Source organism: Marmota marmota, unplaced genomic scaffold, assembly GCF_001458135.2.
Source record: "Marmota marmota marmota unplaced genomic scaffold, marMar, whole genome shotgun sequence".
NCBI lineage: Eukaryota > Metazoa > Chordata > Mammalia > Rodentia > Sciuridae > Marmota > Marmota marmota.
Window position 1 is genome coordinate 1,337,818 of NW_026000211.1, and position 27,915 is coordinate 1,365,732.

Here is a 27,915-nt window from a genome sequence, read left to right on the forward strand (position 1 = left end):
CCCACAATATTCTGTTTGAAATTGAAGAGCAAGAAAAGCCAGAGATATAATTCAGCCTGAGTTCAAAGGTCCAGTACCAGGGAGTTGATTCTAGAGTTCCAAGTCCTAGGCCAAAGGCCGGAGAATGGGGAAAAAATAGAAGTGCTGGTGTGAGTCCAGGAATCTGGAAGCCTGAGAACCAGGCTTTCCAACGTCCAAGGGCAAGAGAAGATAGATGCCATAGCTAGCTCATGGAGAGAAAGAAAGAAAAAATTCCTTCCTCCACCTTTTTGTTCTGTCAGGCCCTCAGTGGGTACCTGCCGACCTCCATGAAGGTGATCCTCTCTGCTCAGTCTGAATGCTAATCTTTCTGTAAACAGGCTCATGGTCATAGTCTGGGTTGAGAGGAACAGCAGGCGACTAAATAGATATATACAACACAGTGATCTCTGCTATAGTGGAAACTGGGAGCACAGAGGAGGGAGCCCCACTCTCCTAAGATGGAATTCAAGTTGGTCCTTGAGGAGGACAAAGAATTTTCCAGGTGGAAAAAAATGGGGTGGATTCTTTGAGATCAAAATATAAAAGCAGAGATGTGGGGAAATCTGGGATGTTTGGAGATCATGATAATTTTTTGTGCCAACTGAGTTAGGGGATGTACATGACACCATGGATGTGGATCCCGCAGAAACAAAGGGCTGAGCATACAGCAGTGACGAGGCGAGCAGACCTGCTGTTCCCCTCATGGAGCCTGCACTCCAGTTGGAGGGGACAGACAAGAAAATGCTTAGTAATCAAAATGCATTTTGCTGCCAGCTATACCTAATTAAAATTAATTTTTTTAAAAAGAAAATAATTAGAGAACTATTAATGACAATAGACTGTTAAACTGCTATAAAGGAAACAAACAGGAGGGATTTAGGTCAGCGAGGGAGCCTCTCTGGGCATGTGACATTGTGGTCGAAAGCAGGAGGACAGGAAAGAGGCTGCAAGGAAAGGAGAACTGAGTGGGGGCTTCTGTTCCACATAGACAGGGACGGGGGCAACCAGCCAAGGCCCTGTGGACAATATTTGTAGTGGAGACTTTCTAAACCTAGATTGGGCCCTCCAGAAACAGGCTGAGCATACAGCTCCCCTGATCTAAAAACAGCGGCATTGCAAAGAGGGGCAGGGGTAAAAATGGTGGCCTCTGAAGCCAGACCCAGACAACTCTGGTGATGGACACACGGCACCTTTGGTGATTCTCAGGCTGCTTCTATTGTTTGTGTGGAGGTGTCCAAGCTCAGCATGCACAATTTGTAAATTTTAAGGTTTAGTAATAGCTTATAGGCCATTTTCAAGGATTCAGCTAAGTGAGGTTGACATGATTACTAGAGACATAATCACCCTGCCCATGACTGCAGTTCGCACTAGGTGGAAATGGACAGCTACATAAGCTAAAATGCAGGACAATATTAAATCGTGGCCAGGAGCAAGACTTCAACCCCTTTCTGAAGAGGGGCAGATTCCCTACACACATCTTTGGCCAATGTATGTGACTTGGTAGAGACTCTTTCTTGCTGGAAAGGGATTCTGTGAGTAAGTTTCCATTTTACCATTTATATCAGAAGCAGCTGAAAGTCATTAGCCATTCCAGCCAAGGCTGCTGTGAAACAGTCTCTCCATATTGCAGTTTGACAGAGTTATGAAGCAGGTCAGTGACAAAGCTGAATTTCGAGTTTTGACCTTTTACCTTCTGATGTTTTTCAGTATCTTCTAGAGTATTATCTGGTATCTGCTTTGACAAGTGTCAGGAGAAGAGAGATATTGCCAAGACTAAGTAGTTAATGTTTGGTTTGTAAACAAGAGCTGTCTTTTGGTTTTCTTCAGCGACTGAGATAGCATGGTTTAATTAGCATAGGGATCAAAATGGATATGGTAAAAGGGGGGATTGCATCTGGAATTCTGTCCAATGGGCCCCAGTTATCATATTAGTAAAAATCCTAACACACTGGCTCACATCTACCTGTTTACAATGGCTTCTCCATCCAGTGATGAGCCCCAACACCATGACTGTCCTCACTTGTCCTCTTTGCATCCTCCACTGTGACAAAGTGTCTGGCACATCTAGACAACCAACAATAGACGACAACCAACAACTTGTCTTGAATGAATTAATGAATGGATGTTAATCCTACAAAAACTAAAAATTCCTCTGTTTTTGAAAGTGAGAATTTTCCCTTTAAAATCTGTACAAAATGTTCCTGTGAATGGGTTTATTTCTAGTACAAGGGCTGGTGTAAGAAAAGCACTGGTATCCCTTCATGTGTTCACGTTTGCACAAGGATGGGCTATTTTGGTGTGACTTGGTTTCCTACTGATAAACTTTAAACTGGTCAATTTAATCTCACTCTTTGGGCTCCATTTCTTCCACTGTGATTTGCTTCTGTGCTGGATGGAAGAAGATATCCTTCTGATTGCTCTGCATTCAAAAAATGCATAACCCGTTGGAATTATTTTCTTCCTTGCTCTTGACTGAGATCTAACAAAGCACAGAATTAAATTATGCATTTCACATGTTTCCGAATTCTGTTAGAATTTCTTTTCTAACATTTCAGTCGTGCTCTCTGCTATGATCTGAATTGCGTTTTCCCAAAATTCATATATTGAAATCCTAACCTTCAAAGTGATGGGATTGGTGGAGGGTCCTCAGGAGGTGATCAGGTGATAAATGAGCAGAATGCTCAGTAATGGAATTAGTGTCCTTAAAAAGAGGCCTGAGAGCGCGCCTTTGCCCTTCTGCCATGTGAGACCCAGCAAGGTGGCACTGTGGGTGAAGAAGCAGGGCATCATCAGACACTGCACCTACCAAGGCCTACTTCTTGGATTTTCCAGGCTCCACAGTGAGAAATAAATATATGTTGTTTTTAAGCCACTCAGTTTCTGGTATTTTGTTACAGTAGCCTGAAGATACTAGGACACTCCCCCCATGTTCATTTGTTCTTAAGTCCTTTCCTTCGGGTGACGTGCAACACTGTAGGAAACATAAGTCCTTGAGTTAGCTTGGGAAACGCCAGGTTTAGTGAACCCAGCGGATTTTCCCCTGCAGCAATCATGAGGCCTGCAGTATACTCTCAAGATCAGGGACTCTCCAAATGGAGCCACAGCATTTCAGAGTTCCCAGGTGTATTTGATCTCAGAAACCTTTTAATAATGAACTTCTCTGAGGACCAGAGTTCCACCTGCGGCACTTCGGGGGACAAAAGCATATGGCTTGTTTGTCAAGTACTCCTGTTTCTTTGTATGACCCCATCTTTTTCTAACGTTTCTATAAATACTTTCTATAAAATACTTTTCCTGGTCTTTCCTCTGTTTGATTTTGGCCGTTCCTTAATCAAAAAGACTAGTTTAAACAAATAGGTATTAAACAAATTTGAAAAGGTCTCTAAGTATTTGGCAAATACAGTAAGGCCTGGGGAATCTTGAGGGCCCTGGCTCATAATAATGAGGTGACTGGTTACAGCCCATGGCCTGCTTCCCTGGGGAAAGTGAGGCGGGCTTCCCTGACAGCAGGCAATGCAATTGGAGGGTCTTTCCTGTCATCTTTGAAAGCACTAAGAACACATTTCATTAAGAGTTTTTCCTGAGATCCCTAGGATCCTAAATTTGTAACTTTCCAATAGATTTTTGAGCCTGGAAGTTTTGCTACCTGCTTTTGTAACATAATCTCTTACTCACATAAATGCCAGATGGCCTATATTCATGTTTTAAATTGAAATGGACTAGAATTAAAGTTGATTTTTGTTTTAGCAGGATGCCACTAAGGATACTCTGATCCCCCTAGAGAAAGTATCATATTTGGGGTCTCTGGATCTCCAAAGCACGAAAGTTAATGGGACACAGAATTCACATCCATGAGGATCCACCTGCAACCTGTGCTCCTCTCCTGATCACACCTACTCCTGTTGCCTTGCAAAAGTCACTTCATAAGCCAAGTGACGAGTGCCAGCCCTGGCTTAGGGCCATGGAAGGGGGCCCAGAGATACTAGGGGGAGGCTTGGCCATCCAGAGTGTCTTCCTTCCCACCACCAACCACATACCCACTCTGACACACCTTTTGTATGTCACGGCTCTGGGCCCCCAGCCAGCCACCAGCAATTTCCAGCTGTCCTGGCCTCGAGATAGTCACCCACCCTAGACAACGGTCCCCGAGCAATTTTGAATCAAATGAATTCCTTCTGGTTTTTCTCAGAATCTGCTCCGTATATGGTATTTTCAGAAGGCTATTTTGGTCATCCGTTTTTTTTAATGCTGCTTCAGGACTCAGGGTGTATTTGAGAATTGTTTGGGGTAGGAAAAAAATTTTTTTTTCCACGTCTGGCTTCCTCCTGAAAACAGAGATATTTGGCATCTGTCCATCCATTGTGTGGCCCTTCCCTTTTGCCAGGCACAAACCTCAGAAACCTGCCTCCCCCAGCATCCCCTATCTTCCTCCCCTGTCTCTTGCCCGGGTTTGCTTCTCCACCTCCCCAGACTTCCTTCCTGCCCTCTGCCATTCAGAGAGGCTGCCGACTTCCCTCCTCCAGGGAGAGCTGCAGCCCTAGTAACCTAATCATCCTTTCAGTACCACCCGCCAATGAATGAGGTGGTTGTCCCAGCAGTCAAATCCAATTAGGGCCTATGTTTGTAAAATACAAAATTTATTCTGCTGGGGCCCCGACAAAGGCCCTAAAATTCAATTTAATGGACTAGGGAAGCAAGATAAGGAGTCCCTGAGGTGGAACTATCAGCCTTTTTCATCTGGTTGCTATGAGCTGCAGCCTGATATCGTGGAAATAGCCTGGGATTTTCCATCAGATGGATTTGACTTTGAATTGATACGTTGCTGTGTGATCTTAGGTGAGTTGCTTAACTTCTCTGAAACTCAGTTTTCTTAGCTATACAAAGGGGGTTAGTAAAAATACCTGACTTTCTGGATATGGATAGAAAATACAGGAAGAGCCTGACACAGAGTATATACTCATAAATGGTAGTCCTATTTAGATTAGAGAATAAAAAATATTAACAAGGAGATGATGTCAAAGCTTCCAGTTCACTCCCAATTTGAATCAGCCAGATTGGTGATGACAGAGTCAGGGTCTAATCTGAGTGGTTGACACTGAATAGCACTGAATCTTCTAAGGCTCATCCACATACCTGCTGCCCATCCAGCTGAGCATGAGAACGCCATCTTGGAGACTTGGACTTGGGCAGCTCTCTTTACCCAGGATGAGTTTGTTTCTTCCTTTTTGGGGGGGTACCGGGGATGTATTTTATTTACAGAGAGAGTCTCACTGAGTTGCTTAGTGCCTCACTGTTGCTGAGGCTGGCTTGGAACTCACCAATCCTCCTGCCTCAGCCTCCCAAGCCACTGGGATTACAGGCATGTGCCACCAAGCCAGCCCATGATGAGTTTCTTGTCTGATACCAAGTGAACCTGTTCTCTCAGCCCTGTACACGCCATCCTGCCCTCCCTGCTGGTGATTCCCCTACCCAGGGGAGGAAAGAGAGTCCACCCACTCTCCTGGAAAGGGCTCTGGAAGAGAAGAGAATTCCCACACAGAGCACAGTGGGCTCTTGGCTAAAAGGTTGCTAAGTACTCCTGCTGTGCAGTCTGTCCTGAGCAGAAGAAGGCAGGCTAGAGAGCTTCCAATCCATTCTAGAGGTGGACTCATTGATGGCCAACAGGAAGGCAAAGTTGGGGAATTATTAATTTCTTTCCTCCTTCCTGGGAAATATAAGGTATCAGTAACAAAAAGAAGAGGAGAAACTAATGCTAACTGAACCCACCATGAATAATGTGGCTTTTGTGTATATCTGCCCTGTGTGTATTTCTGACCCATTCTCCTTAATTTAGAGACAGAACGTGCTCAACAGATCTTGCCCATCAGTGTTGGCCTAATGGTAGGTAAAGAAAAGCCACAAGGCTAGCTAGTCCAACTCAGATAGTACAGCAGTTCCCCCTTATCCCTGGAGAATACGTTCCAAGATCCCTAAGTGGATGCTGGAATCCTGGATAGTACTAAGCTGTATTTATAGATATTGATATTCTATAATAAAAGTTATGTGAATGTGCACGGTCTCTCAAAACATCTTACTGTACTCATCTTTTTTCTTGTTGACTGCAGGCAACTGAAACCACAAGCAAGATGGGGTGCCACTGTGACTCCAAATAAGCAACGACACCTTTCCAGATCTCCGTTTCCTTACCTGTAAATAGAGGATGTCAGACTGGAAGAACCAAATCCTTTCAGCTCTAATAATCTGTGGTCTCTCAATATGATTTACATACTGAAGTCCTGGCATATGGAATGAAATTTAAAAGCCAAGATGTGGTATGTTGAGCTTTTCCACCTGAGCAAACACTACGCCCACAAAGTAGAAATTCTCATTGGGAAGGTAAACAATGAGACCACCCTAGGAGTGGAAGAGGTGAGGCTGCAGAAGCCATGGGGAGAGAGGCCTCTTTTCTCAGCAGCAAATAACATCCCGGCTGCTCCTTGAGAGGATTCTTAAAGCTAAGGTGTGCTCGGCACAGAAATGGTGAGGCCTAAGAGAGGCTTTGACTTGCAACTTTAGAACCTCATCAGAGAACTAAAACACCATGGCAGATAAGACATAATAGTCACTTGACTTTTTTGAGCACTACTGGTCTAATTGGTATATTTCATCAAATGAGGAAGATATGGAAGAAAATCAGGGAGTGTCAGGAAGCGACACCATGGGCACAGGAAGATCAACTTGGCTGAGTATAAAATTCATGTAGCTGGTTTTCTGATGATCAGTGCTACACTACAGAGGTCAGAAGTCAGTCTAGTGTTTGTTCTTCCAAAAATAATTTGCTTTGGGTGAAGGGTGATTATTTCCCACCAATTCCTGTTTTGATGCCTGTGGTATTTTGGAGTTTGTGTGTGTGTGTGTGTGTGTGTGTGTCTGATATCTAGATGAGGATCTTTTAAAAATGATTAGACTTATAATCTGTGAGCCCGCTCAATCTATATGCTTTTTATTCTTCTTTCCAACTTGGACATTGTTTTTTCTTTAAAGTAATTATCATTTGTTTCCTTTCTTGGAAACATTATGATTCTTATTTTTTTTAAGATTTTTTTTTTAGTTGTAGCTGGACACAGAACCTTTATTTTATTTATTAATGTATATGTGGTGCTGAGGATCAAACCCAGTGCCTCACACATGCTAGGCAAGTGCTCTACCACTGAGCCACAACCCCAGCCCCTCTCTTATCATTTCTAATCTTTTTTTTTCTTTTCTTTTTTTTTTTTGTGCTGGGGATTAAACCCAGGGCCTCACACATGATGAGCAAGCACTCTATCAACTGAGCTATGTTTCTAGCCTGTCATTCTTTTTCTTTTTTTAATATTTTTTAGTTGTAGATGGACACAATACCTTTATTTATTTATTTACTTTTATGTGGTGCTGAGGATTGAACCCAGGGCCTCACACATGCTAGACCAGTGCTCTACCACTGAGCCACAAACCCAGCCCCTATGATTTCTAATTCTATGTTCTTTTCCTGTATATCCTGGGAGACTGCTCAAGGTTAACCTCCAAATCAATGATTCCATTTGCTACACTGTCAATTTTGCTTATTTCCACCCCCACGATGGGTTTTAATTCTTGGGTTGCCATCCATTCTTATCTCATCTCTCTTTTCCCATCCTCCCAACTTTTCATCTGAGTCTTTTTTCTGTGTGTGGTTTTCTATAATTTATAGACCATGTCTTCTTACAATCAAAGATTCTTTAAGTTTTCCTTTTGTTTTCTGTAGGAAAACTGTTTTAGAGATCTGCTTTTCGGAGTCATTTCCATTCATTTCCACTCAATTGAGGGACTATCTGGGAAACTAATGATGCTCTTGGAATATTTACCAAGTACACGGCAATTAACAAATATGTCAACATATGAATTTCTGCTGTTCTCATATAAGTCAACTCCTTTACACTGGAAGGAGAAAGGTGGGTTTTTGTTTTCTAAGGTCTTAATTCTCTTACGTCCACTGAGGTGCAAACAGCCCCTTCATGCTGCAGGAGCCTTCTCAGAAATTGCCTCCATATAAGCCTTTGTTTAGGAATTCTGGGACCTTCCAGAAAGGGTGCAGAATTTTTGAAGAATGGGGGAGAACTGAAGATGGGGTAGGAAAAATGGTGGAATGAGACGAACATCATTACCCTAGGTACATATATGACTGTGTATGTGGTACAACTCTACATCATGTACAACGAGAGAAATGAAGAGTTGTGCTCCATTTGTGTACAATGAATCGAAATGCATTCTGCTGTCATGTATAACTAATTAGAACAAATTAAAATAAAAAAATGAATGGGGAGAATAGACCCTGATGCTTCTATGTTGTGAAAAGTTCCAGGCCAGAAAGAGGGTGAATCCTCACAGCTCCTGTGAGTTGTGGGACTGAAGTTTCTGCAGGTGGTAAAAATTTACACCCTGCCCAAGTGCAACTTTCTGGGAGGGGCTTAGATCTGGGACCCAAAAGCTTCACATTGGACCCCTAAGTACAACCGAAGACAGTCTTAAGCAGTCGCTCCAGTGGGGGACAGGGACCTCATCTCCATAGGGGTTAAGTCGCAGAAGGAACAGCATTTAGGCAGTGACCACAGAGTCTAAGAACAAAGGAACTATTTCCAATTTTCATGAGCTACAGAAACTAGTTGATATCAAACTTCTTGTTGGCCTCCATAAGTGGAGGGTTTTTACCCAGATTTATTTAGAATTGTATTTAGAATAATCAAGAAATATGGCCAGGTGTGATGGCACAGGCCTGTACTCCCAGCAGCTCAGTCGGCTGAGGCAGGAGGATCATGAGTTCAAAGCCAACCTCAGCAACTTAGAGTGGCCCTGAGCAACTTAGCAAGACCCTGTCTCTAAATTAAAAAATATAAAAAGGGCTGCGGATGTGGCTCAGGGGTTCAGTGCCCCTGGGTTCAATCCCTGGTACCAAAGAGAAAAGAAAGGAATATGACTTTGTTGCATTTGTGTTTTCTGGAGCAAGTCATCCTGGTTAGACATAAAGAGTCCCAGATAATCTTCAGAATAACGTCACCATTAGTAACTAGCATCAGTAATCCCATCTTACAGATCAGGAAGCAGAGGCACAAAGTTGATAAGTCATTTCCCTAACCTCACGGGGTCAGAGTCAGCACTCTGGAATTACTAGGTGACAGAGCTCTTACCTGCTTCACCTCAATTATTCCTAGGCTATGAGGGTTTTGTGAGGTTTCACTTTTTTATGTTCCCCCATGAATTTTAGCAAGAAGTTAAACCAGAAACATTCTCATGTATTTTATAATAGTCTTCTTTTTCCTCATAAACTGTCTTGGAATGGGTCCTAAAAGTTGATGGTGATTTTATAAGAAGAGAGCATGAAAAAGAAAATTGCTTATTTACCAGTCTTAGGAGAGAGAAAATTCTAGATTTTATAAACTAAGGAGCAATGCTGAAAAAATGAAAAGAAGAAGGAAGAAAAAAGAACAAGAGTCAAAAATCAGGAAAGAGCCAGATACAGTGGCTCACACCTGTAATCCCAGCAGCTCAGGAGGCTGAGGCAGGAGGATTGCAAGTTCAAAGCCAGCCTCAGCAATTTAGAGAGGCCCTGAGCAACTAAGTGAGATCCTGTCCTAAAAAAATAAAAAGGGTTTGGGATGTGGCTCAGCACCCCTGGGTTCGTTCAATCCCTGGTACCAAAAAGAAAAAAAAAATGTCAAGAAAAAAAGGACAAAGGACAAGTTAACTGCACTTTTCAGAGCAATGGGGCACGAGATAATAAGAGACAAAGGACCCTATATTGGGGGAAACTTGCAATTAAAGATGACCAAGAAGTTAACAGACAGGAAATGGGAATGATGCCAAACATATCTGTTAAGCCTCCATATATTGTTGTAACAATCTCCAAGGTTTGGATGGAAACGATGGCAAAGTTTGGTTTTGCGTATTTTATAGTCCTGGCTATTGACCAAGGAAGACTCATGCTAATAGTTTATTATCGGGTTGTTGTTTTTGGTGAAGTGCAACTTTATAAGAAACTTGAGTAGCCTCTACAACAAGCGAGCTATTGTCCTCTGCATTTGACTATATGGTAGGTAAAATGACCTTGGAGAAGATGGCTCCTCCTCTGCCCTCTGACATCTGGACCTCCTCTGGAGTACAAGCAAGGCAAGCAGCAGGGGAAGAATATTCTCAACACGTATGATGTCCTAGTTTCAACAGCTCCACTTCTAGCTCCAAAAAAGCCTGTGGTTCAGTGTGGAGAAATCATTAACATGGGATTCAAGGAGGAAAAATGCAGTCTTTAAGTCCTAATCCTCCAGAGGATATCAAATGATCGCGAGGAAAACCATGAAGTCAGTTTGCTTCTGACTCGAAATTTCAAAGGAAAAGGAATGATAGAAAATTAAAGCCTCTGGAAAACACAGTGGTGCATATTCATCCGTCAAGAGAGTCATTGTTTTCTTAATACAAATATATCTCATGGCAAGTTCCTAAGAGTGTAATCCAGGCAGTCTTGTAAATATCAGGCTGGAACCAGCTGAAATACAATTGCTTATACAAAATTCAAAGTGCTTACAGTATCTGAGTCATTTGACTCCAGAGGCATGCCACAGAAGCATCCCAGACTTAGGTACAAGGCACGCAATAGCCAAGTGGCCCAACACCCTCCTAAAAGCAGCTCGACATATTTTTCTCCTCACCAAAGTGCATGCCATGGGTGCAGTTTTGCTGTGTGTTGTATTACATGTGTATAGAGTTACGTGTTTAAATATAATTTGTGATCACACCAGTCATGAGCAGCGGTTGAAGAAGCAATGAATATAAATATATACTGGGTTTTGCCTAATGCTTTTTAAGACTGTGGCAAGGTGGTCATTCCCTAGTTCCCAGCCTCTCCATCTTCTCCCTGACCAGCCACCACTTAATATCATTTCAGTCAATAACATGGGCTGTGAAGTCTCCATTCATGACACAAATTGACTGTGTACTTTGAGAGTCAAAGCTAAAGTAAAAGATGAGGTGTGTAGCTATTTCCGACCAGGCACAGAGCATATGATTCATTAGTGAAAATTCTCATATGGCTGTTTTGTAAAATGAAGTATAATTTGCCCAATGTCCACAAACCAACACTTTATTAGTATTATTTAACTTACTTTTCCCTACTAGCAGGAGTGAAAAAAATCAATACTAACCTTTCTGAAAACAACTTGGCAACATAAACCAGGTCTGAAGAATGTCTAACTTGGTACAGAATAAGGCTATAGGCAAGAATTGAGAACACAGACAAAGATTGAGATGTGAAAACACTTTAAGTATATTTATAACAGAGAAAATCTGAGGGGGGAAAAAACTAAGTATCCCACAAGAAGAAGAGAGTTAATAACTTGTGGTAACTCCATATGAAAAAAAGGTTATGTAGTCATTAAAAAGCATATGTCACTTGGGTGGCACTCCTGTAATCCCAGCTACTCAGGAGGGCAGAGGTAGAAGGATCGTGAGTCTGAGGCCAGCCTGAGCGATTTAGTGAGATCCTGTCTTGAAAAATAAAAAGACTGGGGATGTAGGTCAGTGGTGAAGTGTTCCTGGTTCGATCGCCTGTAACACACACATGCTAAAAAAAGGCATAGGTTAAAAAAAATGAGAAGCAGTCATGACTAAAAATTTAGTATCAAGCTATATATATGTGTGCATGTACAAACATACTTATATGCATACTTATATACACACATACATATTATAATTTTGATAATATAATGTGTATGTACAGAATAAACACTGAAAGAAAATATAGGGAATTATATGTGCATTTATCACTGTATGGTGTTGATTTTATTTCCATCTTTATATTACTCTGTATTTTCCACCATGTTTACAATAATCTTGTCTTAGTTTTAGAATCATAAAAAAATAATAATACAAATTAAGGAAACAGGCTCATACAAAGCACTGGCACAATGGGAAATTTGGGGCTAAAAGTAGATCTCTGTCATGTAATTTTCAAAAGAGCAATCCCTACATCAATCCATCCTAGAACCCAAATGCCCTCAACAGTAAGAAAACACCCTAACAGGCTCTAGAAGCTTTGACATAAACTACTCAAGGTCTTCTTACATGCAAAGGACACATTCTCTATAGACAAAGGTTAATAGAGTGGCTCTGTAAGTAATCATCTGCTGTCCCCATAAAACATGACCTTGCAAGTCAATGTCAGTGGAATCTGAAAGAGAGACAGAGGGCCCCAGGTAACATAATGCGCTCAGAACATGTCTGTGGCTCTGACAGGTGCAAACAACTCCGCTCGTCTAAATATAAATTGACTTGGGCAGTTTGGAAACAGTTTTTCCCACTTACTATTCTGATCAAGCAAAAGAATGTTCTCTTCTTTAGTTCTGCCTCCTAATGCTAGTTATTTTTATTTAGATTCATTTTGCAATCAATTTCATTCAAAGAGAATATTAGAACTCAAAAAAAAAGTCTCTCCCAAAATCTTGGATGAGATTTTTGAAATGTTTTTGAAATGCATGAAGTGGAGAAGGAGATAAAACATTAATGATATTTCTTAAAACTTTCTGGATGAGCAGTAAGCTCATGTTAATACAAAAATAAAGGAACACAGTCTAATATTTGATCCAGGAAGGAGACCTTATTTTGAATCAGCAGAGTGGAAGTTCTTGGAAACATAGACATCTGCATCTTTGCCAATTGCTGTCTGGCTATCTCCAATTACCCCTCAACTCTACCTCTTTCCTCAGGAGCCTGCTCAATAGTCATTTCTCAGGGGGCCTTCTCTCACTTCCCCCACTCCTACTGCCACACACACCAAGGTTTCCTCTTAGCTCTCCAAACACACACACTTACCTTCCATACATTTAGTCCACATCATTATTTATTAGCCTATGAGTTTCTTGATGGGTGAGATTATATTTCACTCATTTTTTTTTCATTTTTAGCATCCTGGCATATGGTAGCTACTTAATAATGTGTTGGTGAATGAGTGGAGGAATGAATAAAGAAGAGAGGGCTGAAGCAGTCAGATAAGCCTGCAGTTCCAGCAAGGAAGAAGAAAGATGACGATACTTCCAGTCTTGAAAAAGAACAGCCTATGGAAGAATAATAACTAGCGATGCTTAGCCACTGCTAAGTTGTTTTCTTTTTAGTTGTAGATGGGCACAATACCTTTATTTTATTTCTTTCTTTTTATGTGGGTCTGAGGATCAAACCCAGTGCCTCACACATGCTAGGCAAGCACTCTACCACTGAGCCACAACCCCAGCCCCAGGTTTTTTGGTTTACTTTTTCAGAGGGGGTGGGTTTTAATAAAAGAAGTAAGGCTAAAATCGAACGCCAGATAGCATAAAAGAACCTTGGTGTACATTCACTTCGGCATTGAAATTTTCCATTTTCACTTTCTCTCTTTGTTGCTATTCAGTGAGAGGATGGGGCAAGAGTGTATCTAAAGGCTGGTCCAGCTCTCTGGGTTGGGGGCTGTGGGTTTGCAGTTTTCTGCTGGAACAACCCTCCTAAGCTTGCATCCCAGCTCTATTCTGGTCGCAAGAAAAGACTGTTCTTTTCCGACTCATAGAGGCCACATTCCTACCTACCAAGACCCTGGTATGCCACAACTAAATTTAGCCCCACTCTCCAGGTCTGAAATAGTCATTTTAAACCACACGGGAAATTACTACCCATGATTTCCTAGATCTACGTAAGAAAGATGCTTCCAAATCCTAATGCGATGAAATTGGATTTGCTTGTCCCAACTCCTGGCCTGTGTTTGGTTCAGATCACCCTTTGCCTGCATACATTTTGCAATACCTGTTAGCTCTTCACCTTTGACCACTCCTTTAGCATGCTCACTACACTTAAGAAACATAGCCAGCACTTGGCTTAATAATTTTCAACCTACTCATCAGCTAACTAAAGGGGGTTTAGAGTTGGCAAAGGTAAAATGCCAACCGCCTACCAATAGCGGATTTCACAGGTGGTCCTTTATCAGATCTGCCCTTGGAAGAGAAGAAAGATGACTAATAATCATCATCTGCGTTTCAGCCAGGGAAACTGTGCCTAGGGAAGCTCTCTGTAGAGCTGAAGGCTTGTATTGGATTATTGCAACCAATTAATGTTTTAGTCTTGTACATCTAGTAAGATTAGAAGCTGGTCCTATATCTCTTGAAGTTGAAATTCTCAAACACCATATTCAACATAATGAACTTTTATAATACTAAATATATCCAATATGAAAGATGGAAAACATTCCTTTTCTGCATTTTTGTTGTTATCACTGTTAAGAGTACTTAAGAAAAAAAATGTAGGGTTTATTTATGTCTTTACTTTGCTCTTTGAAAAGTTGGCCATTCTATGTCAATTAACAACATTTAAAGTCTTACTGGTCATTAAAACTAGAGATCTGAGAGTTCCCCCCACCCAAAGTGGCTAGCTCATTTCATTTGATACAAAAATTGATCAACATGAGAAGAGGAGCCTCTGGTTCAAACACTACTAAGGTCGTCAGTCTCTACCAATCTCCAAGATCATCAAAAAGAACAGAGAGATCCTGTACATTCACGTAGTTACTATAATAAATTTGAGTCAGGTAATCGCCTCTAAAACACACTTAGCTGAGAAACCCTCAACAGTATCTGGAAATTTGCGTGTTTTGGATGAGCTGTGGTCATCTGTGGTCCCCTGGCCCCTTACCAACTTTATAAAAAGTATTTTCTTGTATTTTTATCATAGTAACACTTGGACGTGAGTTACAAACTCAAAGCAATAATTGGTTTTTGTATACTTCAGAAGGAGCTGAGGATATGTATCCTGAAGGACTCCCCATAAAACCTAAGGAAACACACGCAATGTTGTCTCAGGACCCCTCAGGGCTCTGCATGTAGTGAGGGAGGGAACTGTCACCTTGAATCCAGGGCTGGAGTATCACGAAAGCGGGATCCGCAGAGAAGTGGGACAACAACTGCAATTGCCTTCTAGGCTCATGGGTGCCTTGGCCTGGTTAGGATTTTGCCTAGGAAGAAGCAACTTTGCACGCTGCCAGCTTCCAGCCGGCTCACTCTAACGGGACGTCCTTTTGTAGGAAATCGCCTCTGCCCCCTGGCGCCCGTCCTCTGGCTCCTGATGAAAAGGTGACCCACCGCCCCTTTCTCATACCCTGGACGCCAGCCCTATCACTCCCGGCACGCTGCCGATCACGTGGAGGAGCAGTGCTTTCCTGGATCGTGACCATTGGTCATCGGCTCCCGTCCCGGGCGCACCCATTGGCTGCGGGGGGCGTTCACGTGCAAGAGGGTCTGGGATGGGACCCAAAGTGGGAGAGGTGGGCGGAAAGTTAAAGGGCGCAGAGCGGCTGCAGGAGCCTGAGTCCGGGGTGACGCGCTGAAAGGAGGAGGCGAGCGGGGTGCTCTCGCGCGCGGATTGATGCAGCTGCCGGCCCAGGGCGCAAACCTGAACGCCAGCCCCTGCTCCCACCGTCGCGGTCGCTGTGCGTGTCATCCTCACGAGTTTGGTGTAGCGGGCTGGCACTTTTGCCCTCAGGACTTATGAGCTGTACCCGGTATGTACCTCCTGAAGCCTCGAGTCCGAGGTGCAGTAACAAGAAACCCGTGGCGAGGGGCGCGCAGGGCAGCTCCCCTTTGATTCTTGCCTCCCACACTTTACCCATCCGACTAGCAGCTACACACCGGTGGTGGAACACACTAGATGGGCTCGAGTAAGCTGTTGCTTCCACGTGGAGATGGCAAACCAGGGACCAGAGCTGGGATAGAGCGCGGCTGGACCCACGTGTACCCCCCAAACTCCGGAACTTTGGGACCCTGCCGCGAGGGGTGGCGAGGGACTGAGCTTGAGACAACAGATACCTTTGTGCCCTGTTGTCCCGGTTTCGAAGGTGGCACAAGTTTCCAGCTTGGTACCTGATACTTATGGGGGACGTCTCAGCAATTGGGCAGTGGGTTTTGGAGCACAAGTCGCCTGTCTTCCCCACCCCCCAAATCTCTCGATCTCTCTGCCTTTTCTCAGTAAAAGAGCTATGTAAGAAAGCAGCTTCCAGGCCGGAATGTTATAAAGTTGCATTTACTTGTCCCAACTCCTTCCCAGTTTGGTTCAAATCCCTTTGCTGCTCACGAGAATGGAAACTCGGGCAACGCGAAGTAGAGTGACCCACAGTCCCGGGACAGGGGCCATCCGGGTTGGTGGGGGCGAGACGGTCCGCGCGGGGGTGCTAGTGCCGCGCAGCTCCAGCCCCGGGTTACCCCGCAGCCCCGCCCCTATCTGGTGGGAAACTTGGGCTCCTCCTCCTGGTCGTCTTCATCTCCGGGAACCCAGCCCAGGCCCGGCCTCCCGGACAAACACCGAAAGCTCACGTAGTCGGTGGCAGCGGCCTCCCTGCCACCTCCCCCCTAGTGTCTCCGATGCGGCCAGCGAGTTGCCGAGGGGGCTTCTCCGCCGCCGGAAAGGTGAGTGCAACAGGGAGGTTGGGGGCGGGGTGCAGCCTGGGCCAGCTGGAGCTAGCCAGGCAGGGTCAGGCACAGTGGGCAGAGTGGCAGGTGGGATCCTCCACCCTCGACACACCGCCCTGCCCCCAGCGCCCTGTGCTACCACCCTTTGGAACCCAGACAAAGGGGTGTGGAAGGGGCAGTAACTGCAAAAGAGGCGTGAGGGCCCAGAACAAATACGAGAGGATTTGTGAACTTGAAGAGTTGCTGAAAGCCCCTGGAGCCTGTGGTCTGTGGGGCCAGCTACTTTGGGAAACACAGCATCCTTGGGAGACCCAGGGTTCAGCAGAAGAAAGTTAGGCCTGGGTGCTAGAGAAGAGGAAATGGCCACTTGGCAGAGCTGTCTAGAAGCCAAGACTAAAATGAGGACAGCTGGAGGACTCACCTCAAAAGTAGAGTTGGGGTACTTAGGGGAAAGTGGGTGGCAAGAGAAGAGCCATCAGGCACTGTTGGCAACAATATCAGAGCTAGAAAGGACCTCACAGGAGAATCCTTAAGCCCAGAGAAATTGAGTTGCCCCAGGAGGCACAGCTAGGTAGAAGCTATTGTTAGAACAGTGCTCTGTTTCCCCTTGGGAAGTTTTTAATGGTAGGATCTATACCATTTTAATTCACTCTTTCCTTGATATGCAACCGTATTCACAAATATTTATCTACAAGATGCTTTAGATGATGGCAACAGGATCAAGGGCTACAAGTAGCTTTTAAGACTCTAGATAAGGTCTCCATGGCCTAAGTACAAAAGGGAGAAGGTATTACCTTTATACTGTATGAGCCAAATCCTTAAGGAGGGAATAAAGAATTGCTGAGGGAGGTGGGGGTTGGTGGCCATGTCTTAGATCCCAATTGTGAATGCTTACCTAATATAGTTTGGCAGTTTTCACTGTTGCTGGTGGGTTGTTTGAGTGTCTGATTTTTCCTCTCTCCTTATGAGAAAGGGTGGGAGAGATGCGTCTGAATATATAGAGGGAAAATGTCCCCAACACCAAACAAAAACAAAAACCTTCCTATAAAGGCACAGCCAGAAAGTCAGTAGCTCACCTGCATGAAACTGGGAAGGTTGTGGGGTTATTGTCTGTACTGGCCTATGGTTTTCACAAGAAAAATCACCATGACATTTAACACTGCCTTAGGAGAGTGTGTTATTTGTCACTAGTGGAACAGAAAAGGCATTTCTGCAAAACTGTCTATTTGGTCTGTAATTTTCATGAGTGTTTGAGTTTGTGCAGTTTGGGCCTGGGACACTGAAATCTACTTTTGGGCATAGCCTAGTCCCTCATCAGGCACAACTGAGCTCTGAGGCATCCATGTTGACGGTCCTGGGGAACAGCTACTCATGCTCCCTTGTCCCTGGCCTGCATCTGGTATCCAGATCCTATGTCATTCTTCTGGTTCAAATGTGTGTTCGTATATTCTGGTTCTGGATTTTTCCCTGACCAGCCTTGACAACTTAACCTGGGAGAGGGAAATGACCAGGGCGGTATATGTCAGGAGACGAGGCCTGGCACATACTGCCTGGGAATTGATCATTTTTGTGTTGTTTGCAAATGAAGCACCTGTCCAGGTGCCTTCCTTTCAGGTACTTTACAAAGTATTCCTTTATATGCTTGGTTGCTCCAAACACTACTTTTGGCTAATAGTCATCCCTGCCACAGTCTATTGGGGAGATTCTGAGCAGGTGGTCAGAAAAACCTACCCTAAACCAGCACCCTGTGCACCAATTCTAGGAGAATGGTCTGGCTAATAAAGGCTGGAATCTACTATGAGGACAGGAGAAGTGGCTGACAGTCACATTTTACCCTGAATTGAGGCCATGAGGGTGAATGACCGCACCTGAAGTTATGGTGACATGCAGAAAAAGTGAAGGGATTCTGGGCCACAGTTGCTTGTGCAATTCTCTGGGGCAGTAGTGTGGGTGGCAACTCTTGTTCCACCATAACCTAACTTTTGCCTTTCTTGGAAGAATATTGCAGAAACAGTTTGACTCTTGAAAATGCTAGTATAATTGTTGAATTTGTACTGACTCTGACTAGAACCTTCCCTCCCCCCCCCCATCCAGTTTAACTTGTTCTTACAGCTTGGGAATAAAAGGGGTTGGGGGACTGGTGGCATAAATTTACACTACCGGGACCAAACAGCTTAACTTTATTGAAATCTCCAACAAAGTCTCTTTAACCTGTGAGATCATAACTTAGGAGAACATGTAGATTCTTTAATTGACCCCTTTGCTTTGCATTTCTGTTTCCACAGTATCTTGAAAGGTTCTCAACCTTTTTCTAATGAGCTTTAAAGACATGTGGGAAAGCCCAGCTAAGTTTGATTTGCAGGCTTGTTGGAAGTGCATAGAGAACTTACAGTTGACCTTGGGCTGACTCAGGTCAGGAGGAAGCAGTGGGCCCAGGAGGAACCCCTCCTCCTCAGTTCATACTCAAGATTTCAAGGGTGGGCAGAGGGAAAAGCGCTGGGATGCAAGGCCAGGGCTGTTGTGTGGTTGGTTGGTTTTAATTCATATTTGAAACAAACAAAAAAAACCCTGTGCTAAAGTTAGAACTGAAGGTTTAATTCTAATATACTCTAACATATAATTTTGTGTGTGTGTGTGTTGTAGATGTACACAGTTAATTTATTTATTTATCTTTGCGGTGCTGAGGATCGAACCCAGTGCCTCAAACATGCTAGGCAAGCTCTCTAACACTGAGCTACAACTCCGGCCCCTCTCACATACAATTTTTCAATGTGCAGGAATAACTAACATTCAAGTGATATGGAAGTGTAGGGTCTTAAAAAAATTAGTTAACCCAGTGATCCTCTACTGTAAAGCCATCTTGTCCCATTCAATCAGAACTTCCTTTTCCAGAACAATTACATGGGTTAACAAGAGATAATAGCAAGCAAAATTGCTTTGCAAAACTTCACTGGATTGACTTTGGTAGAGGTGAAACAGTAAGATAAATATCCTTTAAAATGAATGTTGTGTAAGGCATGCCTTACAACTGTGAATTATTGTTTTGTCTCTGAATTTGTGTTTCTCTAACTGGTCATGGCAAAGTGCTTTCTGCATCCTAGGAAAGTGTTGTACTTTTCCAAAAAAAAAAAAAAATTGGGATCACACCTGATATGCATTTGTCTTTTCTCAACTTTTGCATTATATATTAGGTTAATCAAAATCAAAATTAAAAAAGAGAGCTTATTTATTGGGTCACATCAGTGGTGCCCAACTCTTGTCAAAAGATGAACAACATTTTGTCTGTCACTTTTCAGGGGCAGCAGTGCAGCCTGAGAACAGGCACCCCTGCACTGCCATATACTACACCTTTGCTATGAGAAAGGGAGGTTTGTTGGGGAACTAATCCAGTGTTCTGCAATTTTGAGTTGAGATTTTAATCCTGGTTTATCATTATATTCTTCACATTAGCCCAGAGTAATCAAAATGAAAAAAGTACTCACATTAGTGAGGCAATAGTATCAGGATGGGGTTTTAGCAAATTTAAGATATTTTTTTCCCCAAGATTCACTTATTTTCTGATTATAGAAAGCAACATTATTTTAGGAGATGAAAGAAAATATAAAGCAGGAAAACATTTCCTGAAATCCTGAACGTGGGTATTCTGATAGTTTTAACTGTACAGTAAGTACCTCTTTATCTACAAGAGGTAGACTTCAAGACCTACCCCCCCCCCCCAATGAATGCCTGAAACCTCAAGTAGTTCCAAACTCTCTGCATGGTGTTTCCCTCCTTGTGTCCTGTGTATTGCCACATAGTACCAAAGTTAATCTGTCCTTCCATGTTACATATTCAGGTGCTTCCTTTGCATCACTACTCTTGGGGACTTGATTAAGTAAAATATGGGCAATTTGAACACAAGCACTGTGACACAACATCAGTCTATCTGATACCTGAGACAGCTACTTAGTCACAATGGACAGGAAGTGTATATATGATGGCTAATCTGAAGAAAGGGATGATTCATATCCTAGGAACAAGTGGGACCAAGTTGGGGCGGGAGATTTCTTCATACTGTGCACAATGGGGTACAGTTGAAAACTTACGACTTGTGTATTTCTGGAATTTTTTCATTTTAATGTTTCTGGACTGTGGTTGAACACTGGAAGTTGAAATCATAGTAATGGGAGAACTACTCTATTTTTAGTCTTTTTCAATATATTTATGTAATATTGCTCCTCACCAGTCTGGTCTTTATATACAACTTTATTTTCTTCATTTTTAATATTAGAATATGTTGTAAAATTTTTCCATGTCATTTAAATATTTTTCATATAATAATTTTAATGATGTAAAATTAAATAATATAAATGTGTTACAGTTGATTTAACTGGGTACCTATTAGTGACTCCTCTTTTGCCCCTATAAGGTTGCACTAAAATTTTAGCATATTAACTTCCATATGTTTTTAATTACTTACATAGGATAAATATCTGTATGTGATATTGAAACAAAAATAATAATATTTAGAAAGGTTGTATAATTTAGATTAATAAAAAGATATATATTATCTTTTAACATTCTTTCCTGATTCAGTAGAAAAAAACATAGATTGTTTCTAACCTAAATTTTTAAATTAACTTTAAGCTTGGACATTTTGTATATTTTGATGGCCAATTTAAATTTTCTTTCAAGAATTTTCTATTCATACTTCCTGCTCATTTTTCTAGGTATAATATTTAACTTTGAAAAAATATTTAACTTTGTTCTTACTTTGTAAGAACTCTTTATATATTAAGGTATTAACTCTGCTGCAGCTCTTATTGTAAAATATTTTCTGAGTTTTTCTTTGTAATATTTTCAGTTTTATTTATTTTTTCATTTATACTAAGATAATTTTATGAAGCCGAATTTAATCTCTTTTTGCATGATTCTATTTGCTTTTTATTTTTATAGCAGCTAGTTTAACTTATATAAAAGGCAAACTGTTCATCTATATGACAGTTTTAAAAATAATAAATTGCTGATTTTTTTAAAAAATATGCTAGAATATTAATGGTATACCAAATATACCATTATACATATGATGTTTAAAGTAAACAAATTTGCATCCGTCTTCACCATTGAATCCTAGTATCTAGCATAATGCCTGGCATGTAGTAACATGAAATCAATATTTGTATTCTTGAAAATGATTTCTTTCTTGGACTAAAACAATATTTATGATTAAAACCATAATGAGATGTTTCCTCACTTATATGATAATGGTTATTGTAAAAAATGTGAAGGATAACAGTATAGAAGAGGATTTAGAAAAAGGGAACCCTGGTACAGTATTGGTGGGAATGTAAATCAGTACAAGCATTACAGAACACATTGTGGAGAGTCCTCTAAAAATTAAAAATTAACATATGACCCAACCGTCCCACTACAGGGTACATATTCAAAGGGTAGCCACACTCACGGGCTCATTGTGACATCATTCACAATAGTTGAGCAATGGAGTCAACTTCAGGATCCGCTAATAGATGAATGGGTAAAGGAAATGTGGCATATGTGCACAATGGAATACTGTTTTGGCCATAGAAAAGAATGAAATCTTGTCATTTGCAGCATTAAGGATAAGCCTGGGGACATTGTGTTAAAAGTACAGTAAACTGGGTGCAGAAGGACAAATACTGAAATGCTAGTTACCAGGGGCTGGGCACTGAGGAGACTGGGGAGCTGTTGGTCAAAGGACACAAAATTTTAATTTGGCAGGAGGGGAAGATTCAAGAGTTCTGCTGTACCTCATGGTGGCTATAGTTAACAATATATTGTATACTTGAAAACGGCTAAGAAAATAGATTTAAGTGTTCTTACCACACATACATACAAAATAAGTATGTGAGGCAGTGCATACGCCAAATACATCCAATAGCCACTCCACAGTGTGTTCATCTGTCAAAATATACTAATAAAAACAAATTTAATCTATATTTTTAGAATAAAATAAACATGAAAAAAATATAATATTGGAAGCCATAAATATATATATAGCTTTTACTTATCAGTTAATAATAAGTAGCAGTATTTACCAAAGTGTGTGCCTCAGGAAAGCTGTTTGTCGAGTACACTCCACCAAAAAAGGGATTCTTTAGTCAAGTAAGTTTGAGAAATTCTGCCGAGTGCCCTTTTCTTTATCCTTTATGGTGCATTAGCTCATCCTGACAGGAAAACCTGTGAATTTAGTTTTAAAAACCCCAGCAGCTTCCGAAGCTCAGGCAGGAGGATCGCAAGTTCAAAGCCAGCCTCAGCAAAAGTGAGGCGCTAAGCAACTCAGTGAGACCCCGTCTCTAAATCAAATACACAATAGGGCTGGGGATGTGGCTCAGTGGTCCAATGCCCCTGAATTCAATCCCCAGTACAAAAAAAAAAAGAAACTAGTGAGTTCCATATTTTTGGTTTTAATTTCAGACCCCACCCCACCCCACCCCACCCACACGTACATAATCTCCCCCTGAGACCCATGTCCTGTGAGGCCACCCTGGAGTCGTCCTGCACAGTGGCATGCCCAGTTCTGCTGGCATCAGGTGTTGGAACATCTATCTGATCTCGTTGCTGTTTTCTCTCCTCCTCTTCCTGCCAGGGTTCTGACCTATCCATCTAGCCCCATGATGGCTGTGGACATAGAGTACAGATACAACTGCATGGCCCCATCCTTGCGCCGCGAGCGGTTTGCCTTCAAGATCTCCCCCAAGCCCAGCAAGCCGCTGAGGCCTTGCTTCAACTGGGCAGCCGGAATGAAGCCAGCGGGCCTGGTGGCCCCTGCAGTGCAGGCAGAAAACGGTGAAAAAGCGGGTGTCCTTCGCAGACAACCAAGGACTGGCCCTCACAATGGTCAAAGTGTTCTCGGAATTTGATGACCCGTTAGATATTCCCTTTAACATCACCGAGCTCCTAGACAACATTGTGAGTCTGACGACAGCAGAGAGCGAGAGCTTTGTTCTGGATTTTTCACAGCCTTCTGCAGATTACTTGGACTTTAGAAATCGACTTCAGGCCAACCATGTCTGCCTCGAAAACTGTGTGCTGAAGGACAAAGCCATCGCGGGCACCGTGAAGGTGCAGAACCTGGCATTCGAGAAGATTGTGAAAATCAGAATGACATTTGACACCTGGAAAAGCTTCACAGACTTTCCTTGTCGGTATGTGAAGGACACTTACGCTGGTTCAGACAGGGACACGTTCTCCTTTGACATTAGCTTACCTGAGAAAATTCAGTCTTATGAAAGAATGGAGTTTGCTGTGTGCTACGAGTGCAACGGCCAGGCGTACTGGGACAGCAACAGGGGCAAAAACTATCGGATCATCCAGGCTGAGTTGAAATCCACTCAGGGAACCGTGGAGCCACATAATGGACCGGATTTTGGAATCTCCTTAGACCAGTTTGGAAGCCCTCGGTGTTCCTACGGTCTGTTTCCCGAGTGGCCTAGTTACTTAGGATATGAAAAGCTAGGGCCCTACTATTAGTGACTGCAGTTCACAGGTGTGTGGCCCTGGTCACCATGCAATGGAGAAGCCAAGAGAAGAGCCGAATGAACTGCTGTTAGGCCCAGTTTTCACAAAGAAAGAATCCTGTCTATTTTTTTTTTCTTAAACCAGCACATTCAGCCAGGTTTAGATCATAGAACTGGTTTCTCATTCAGAGGGTTCGCTGGGTCCTCTGTGGCACCCAAGGTGGCCACTTGGGAATGAGCAGGATGCTGCCAGAAAGAGTCGGGTAGGAACCAAGCCTGTGGGCAGTGTGGCGAGGCTGGAGGAGCCTGACCTCTTCTCTACACCCAGATGTGGAAAGCAGTCACCCCCATCAGACCCTCTCCATCCACGTCTGGGTTCTCTGCATCCGCCAGGTCTTTTCTGCTGCTGCTGTTCATATCTACTCAGAAGCACCCCTTATCTCTGTGCTGTGACACAACAGCCTGACATTATGTCACCCATTTGTAATAACAGCTACAGAAGAGAGATGGGATCTGCTCATTTTTTGTGCAAATTATGTTTTGCATTTCATTTTTTTCCACCGTTCATCCAATGTTCAGGAAAAGATAATAAAGACTTGTGACAGAGGCAGGAATTTCCTCCTCCCATCTTCCTGAACCCACATCCATATTCCACAGAGAGCAACACACCATTATGGAAAGTCACTGGCTCCTGTGTGGGGTCGCAGATTGCAGGGTTATTACAAGGCAGGACAGTCATGAGTTTTAGCTTTTCTTCTTGGCTTTTGGGGGAGCTTTCTAAGCACTTACTTTCACCCCGAGTCACCAGAAGGCTCAATGACAAGATTTGTTTTCACTTGCTTGGCTGCTTTGCTAGCCTCATTCTCTACAGAAGAATTGTAGATCTCATTTCCTGGAGAGTCATCTTTTATGCTGTGTTTGGGACACTTGATTTGCAGATCCAGCATATCCTCAAAGCCTTCAGAAAATGTTTGGTTTTATTTTGACTGTGATATACAATATCCAGGACACTTTACAAGCACCCAGGGACATTGATTTGGGTGTTCTTATTTATGGTGTGTGAATATGTAAAGGGATAGGGGAGAAAAACCTCACTACATTCTCATATGTTATTTTAAATGTTTGCCAACTCTGAAATATCAGAGATTAATTATTTTTAACCATATTGGACTAAAGCATGTTGGTTAATGCTATTGTGAGACTCCTGGGACATTCATTGTCAGGTGGATCCCCCAAACCTGTGATTTTTTTCTTGGGTAGGATTGGTTTTTAAATTAGGGGTGTATGAAAAATATTTTTACATGTATATTTGTAGAAATCTGAATTTTTTTTTCTGGTTTTTGTTTGGTTTTGGAGTTGGGTTAAAAGACTGTTCAATTCTCTTTTTGCCTGATTTTACGAAAGTGTACGTCGTTGCCTGGATTCAGGGGCACAGCTGCTGGACTTGCCAAGCAGAGTCTCTTGCTTGAATTTTTCCAGAATAATTAGAAACGACCTCCTGATTTGTGACTTTGTACATTGATATCAGGCAGACATTGAGTGCCTTCGCTCCTAGAGTTTTGTGTGTGAAATGTTTTGACTTTTTAAATGCTCAGTGATATTTGGTATAATCCTTGTTCCTAAAACTGGCTGTTACTAGTCTTCAATCTAGTGCTTTTTTTTTTTTTATGCCTCTTCCAAGTGGGTTACATTCTGATTACATGATAATATAATTTATGAGGAAGTCACATTTTTATTTTATGGCTGATATTGGGCAAGACTGTGTTTTATCTAAATATACCGTACTACATCAGGTACTCAGATGGTACTTGACATGTTACAAATTTGGTGGTCAGAGCTATTAATAGCATAAGTCTAAGTCAAATGGCAGCAAAACTGATCTCATGTAGGTCATGAATTTTGCTTTGTGTTAATAAGTGTCACGTCCCAATGTAGGAAGGGAACAAGGCACACTGTTATTTACAGGTCACCAAAATAAGGATCATTCCATGTTCAGAAGAAAGGGGCCTCAACTGGTTCTAGAAGAAAGCCTGTTTGGTTTTATGTAATAATGATCCTAAGACATTCCCTTGTCAAAATTTGAAATATAATAAATTCAGTGATAAGCATCTCTTCCCTTTTTTCCTCCCAGCCCACCTCAGCTTTTTTTTTGCTGGGGGGCACTGGTTGCAAGCCCCCAGTCTGCACACCTGGGGTGCTTACCACACCGCTCAGTTCAGAAGGCAAGTCCTCACCTGCTTTCCAAAGAGCCTTTTTCTCCAATGAAAGAATCTGCTTGCCTGACTTCTGTCATCAGGGCTGTCATTTATTGGGATAGATGTACCTGAAGAACTGTGTGTGTCCTCATTGCAGTCTTTCTCCATTTGGCCTGGTCTGTCCCATGATTCTCAAATGACCTCAAGAATCTCACTGAGGGACTCTGCCCTGATTTCATAGCTCACCATCAATGGATAAGGCTTACACACTTCAGAGGGTGATCAGTTCCTTAGATGAAAATTTCACTACAGCCTGACCTTTGGACTTCCCTTCACACAGCTCTTGGTTATGGTGACGAATAGCCCCAGTCGCATTGTCCTTCCCAGATTGCCCAGAAGGACCAACCACCTGCCATTGTGCAGTTGTCCAGAACTGTGTTGTCAGATGCAATACTCTAGAAATGGGGAAACAACGCCATTTTTGTTTCATATTATTTCCCAAAATGCCCTGGGGTGCTTTTGCAAATTGGATGCAATAAATAAGATGGACTATCTAGATATGTAATAAGCTTTCAGTGTTTCTTGGATGATATGAAGCATGTGAGTGGGTTTTAAAAAAATTCTCATTAGAGGAAAACTGGTTAGAAATAGAGCTGTGCAGTTCCCTAGAAATTAAAACAATCTGAGTCCATGGTGGAATTACTTTATCTCTGAGATTTAATTTTAATGGTTATAAAAAATAATAGATTGTTTTATTTAAAGATACACATTTTGAACTGCTTTGTGGATTTCGATCTTTGCATCTCCTTTGCTTTTTTTTAAAAAAAGCATTATGTGTAGGCATTTGGATATTAGATGAGCTATGTGTGCTCATTTTTTTAGAAGTGTCCTGTCTTCCCTCTCATTAGACAATGAATGACAACTTTGATTGTCTTTCATTTGTTTCTGCTTTTAAAATCCCTCCCCTGGGGGCTGGGGTTGTGTCTCAGTGGTAGAGTGCTTGCCTGGCATGCGTGAGGCACTGGTTTCCATCCCTGGCACCACATAAAAATAAATAAAATAAAGAATGCATCCATCTTCAACTAAAAAAATAGATTTTTTAAAAATCCCTCCCCTGGATGGAGACCTGGTAGCTCTTTGTTCTGGGAAGGTCTATATCTAATTGCCTCTCCTGACATGATGGACTGAAATTGGAGATGAGAAGTTACACACAGTAATGGGATCTTACCTACAATGGGATCTTATAGGGTCACCTGAAGCAATTTGGCAGCTTATCTTAATTTCCTGAAGTGGGATGACACATTGGGGACAGGCTGCTTTTCCTGGTCATGGTTGTGAAGTATTGCAATGCAAGTCACAAAGCAACAAATCTTAGTTTTTCTGCTGATCCGTTCCTAGAGATTGCTGGACCTGTGAGGACTTGGAGTCTGCAGCTCTGATGTTTCACTTTGACTTCAATGTGAATGTAGAACTGAGGACTTGTCTTCATTTTATGCCTAGAAGTGCCTTGTGGAGAAATTTCTGCATGTTTTTTTAAAAAAAAAAAAAATATTTTTGTACACAAAGAGGAATTGCACTTTAAAATCACAAGAATGATTTTTTTTTTTTTTTTTTGGTGTGTGTGTGGTAGAGGAGAGTGGTTGGTTTGTATATATCTCAAAAGCAAAAAAAAAAAATGTAATAAAAATAGAAAAAAACAAAACTGAAACTGTCCTTCTATTCTTAGAGCCAGAGGAAGGGGAGTAATATTTTAAATCT

General features: G+C 42.2%; 1 protein-coding gene and 1 long non-coding RNA gene across 2 annotated transcripts; both read left to right on the top strand.

Moving 5' to 3' along the window:
* Positions 1 to 15,173: 15,173 nt before the first annotated feature.
* Positions 15,174 to 27,812, top strand: LOC125612869. Its single transcript, XR_007343343.1, has 2 exons — positions 15,174 to 15,580; positions 27,556 to 27,812. It is a non-coding gene; the product is annotated as an uncharacterized LOC125612869 (long non-coding RNA).
* Ppp1r3b (protein phosphatase 1 regulatory subunit 3B) lies at positions 16,330 to 27,722 on the top strand. Its single transcript, XM_015486023.2, is given in 3 exon segments — positions 16,330 to 16,481; positions 23,092 to 23,281; positions 23,283 to 27,722. Coding segments are annotated over 2 exon segments (858 nt in total). The 5' UTR covers positions 16,330 to 16,481; positions 23,092 to 23,116; the 3' UTR covers positions 23,976 to 27,722.
* Positions 27,813 to 27,915: the final 103 nt, after the last annotated feature.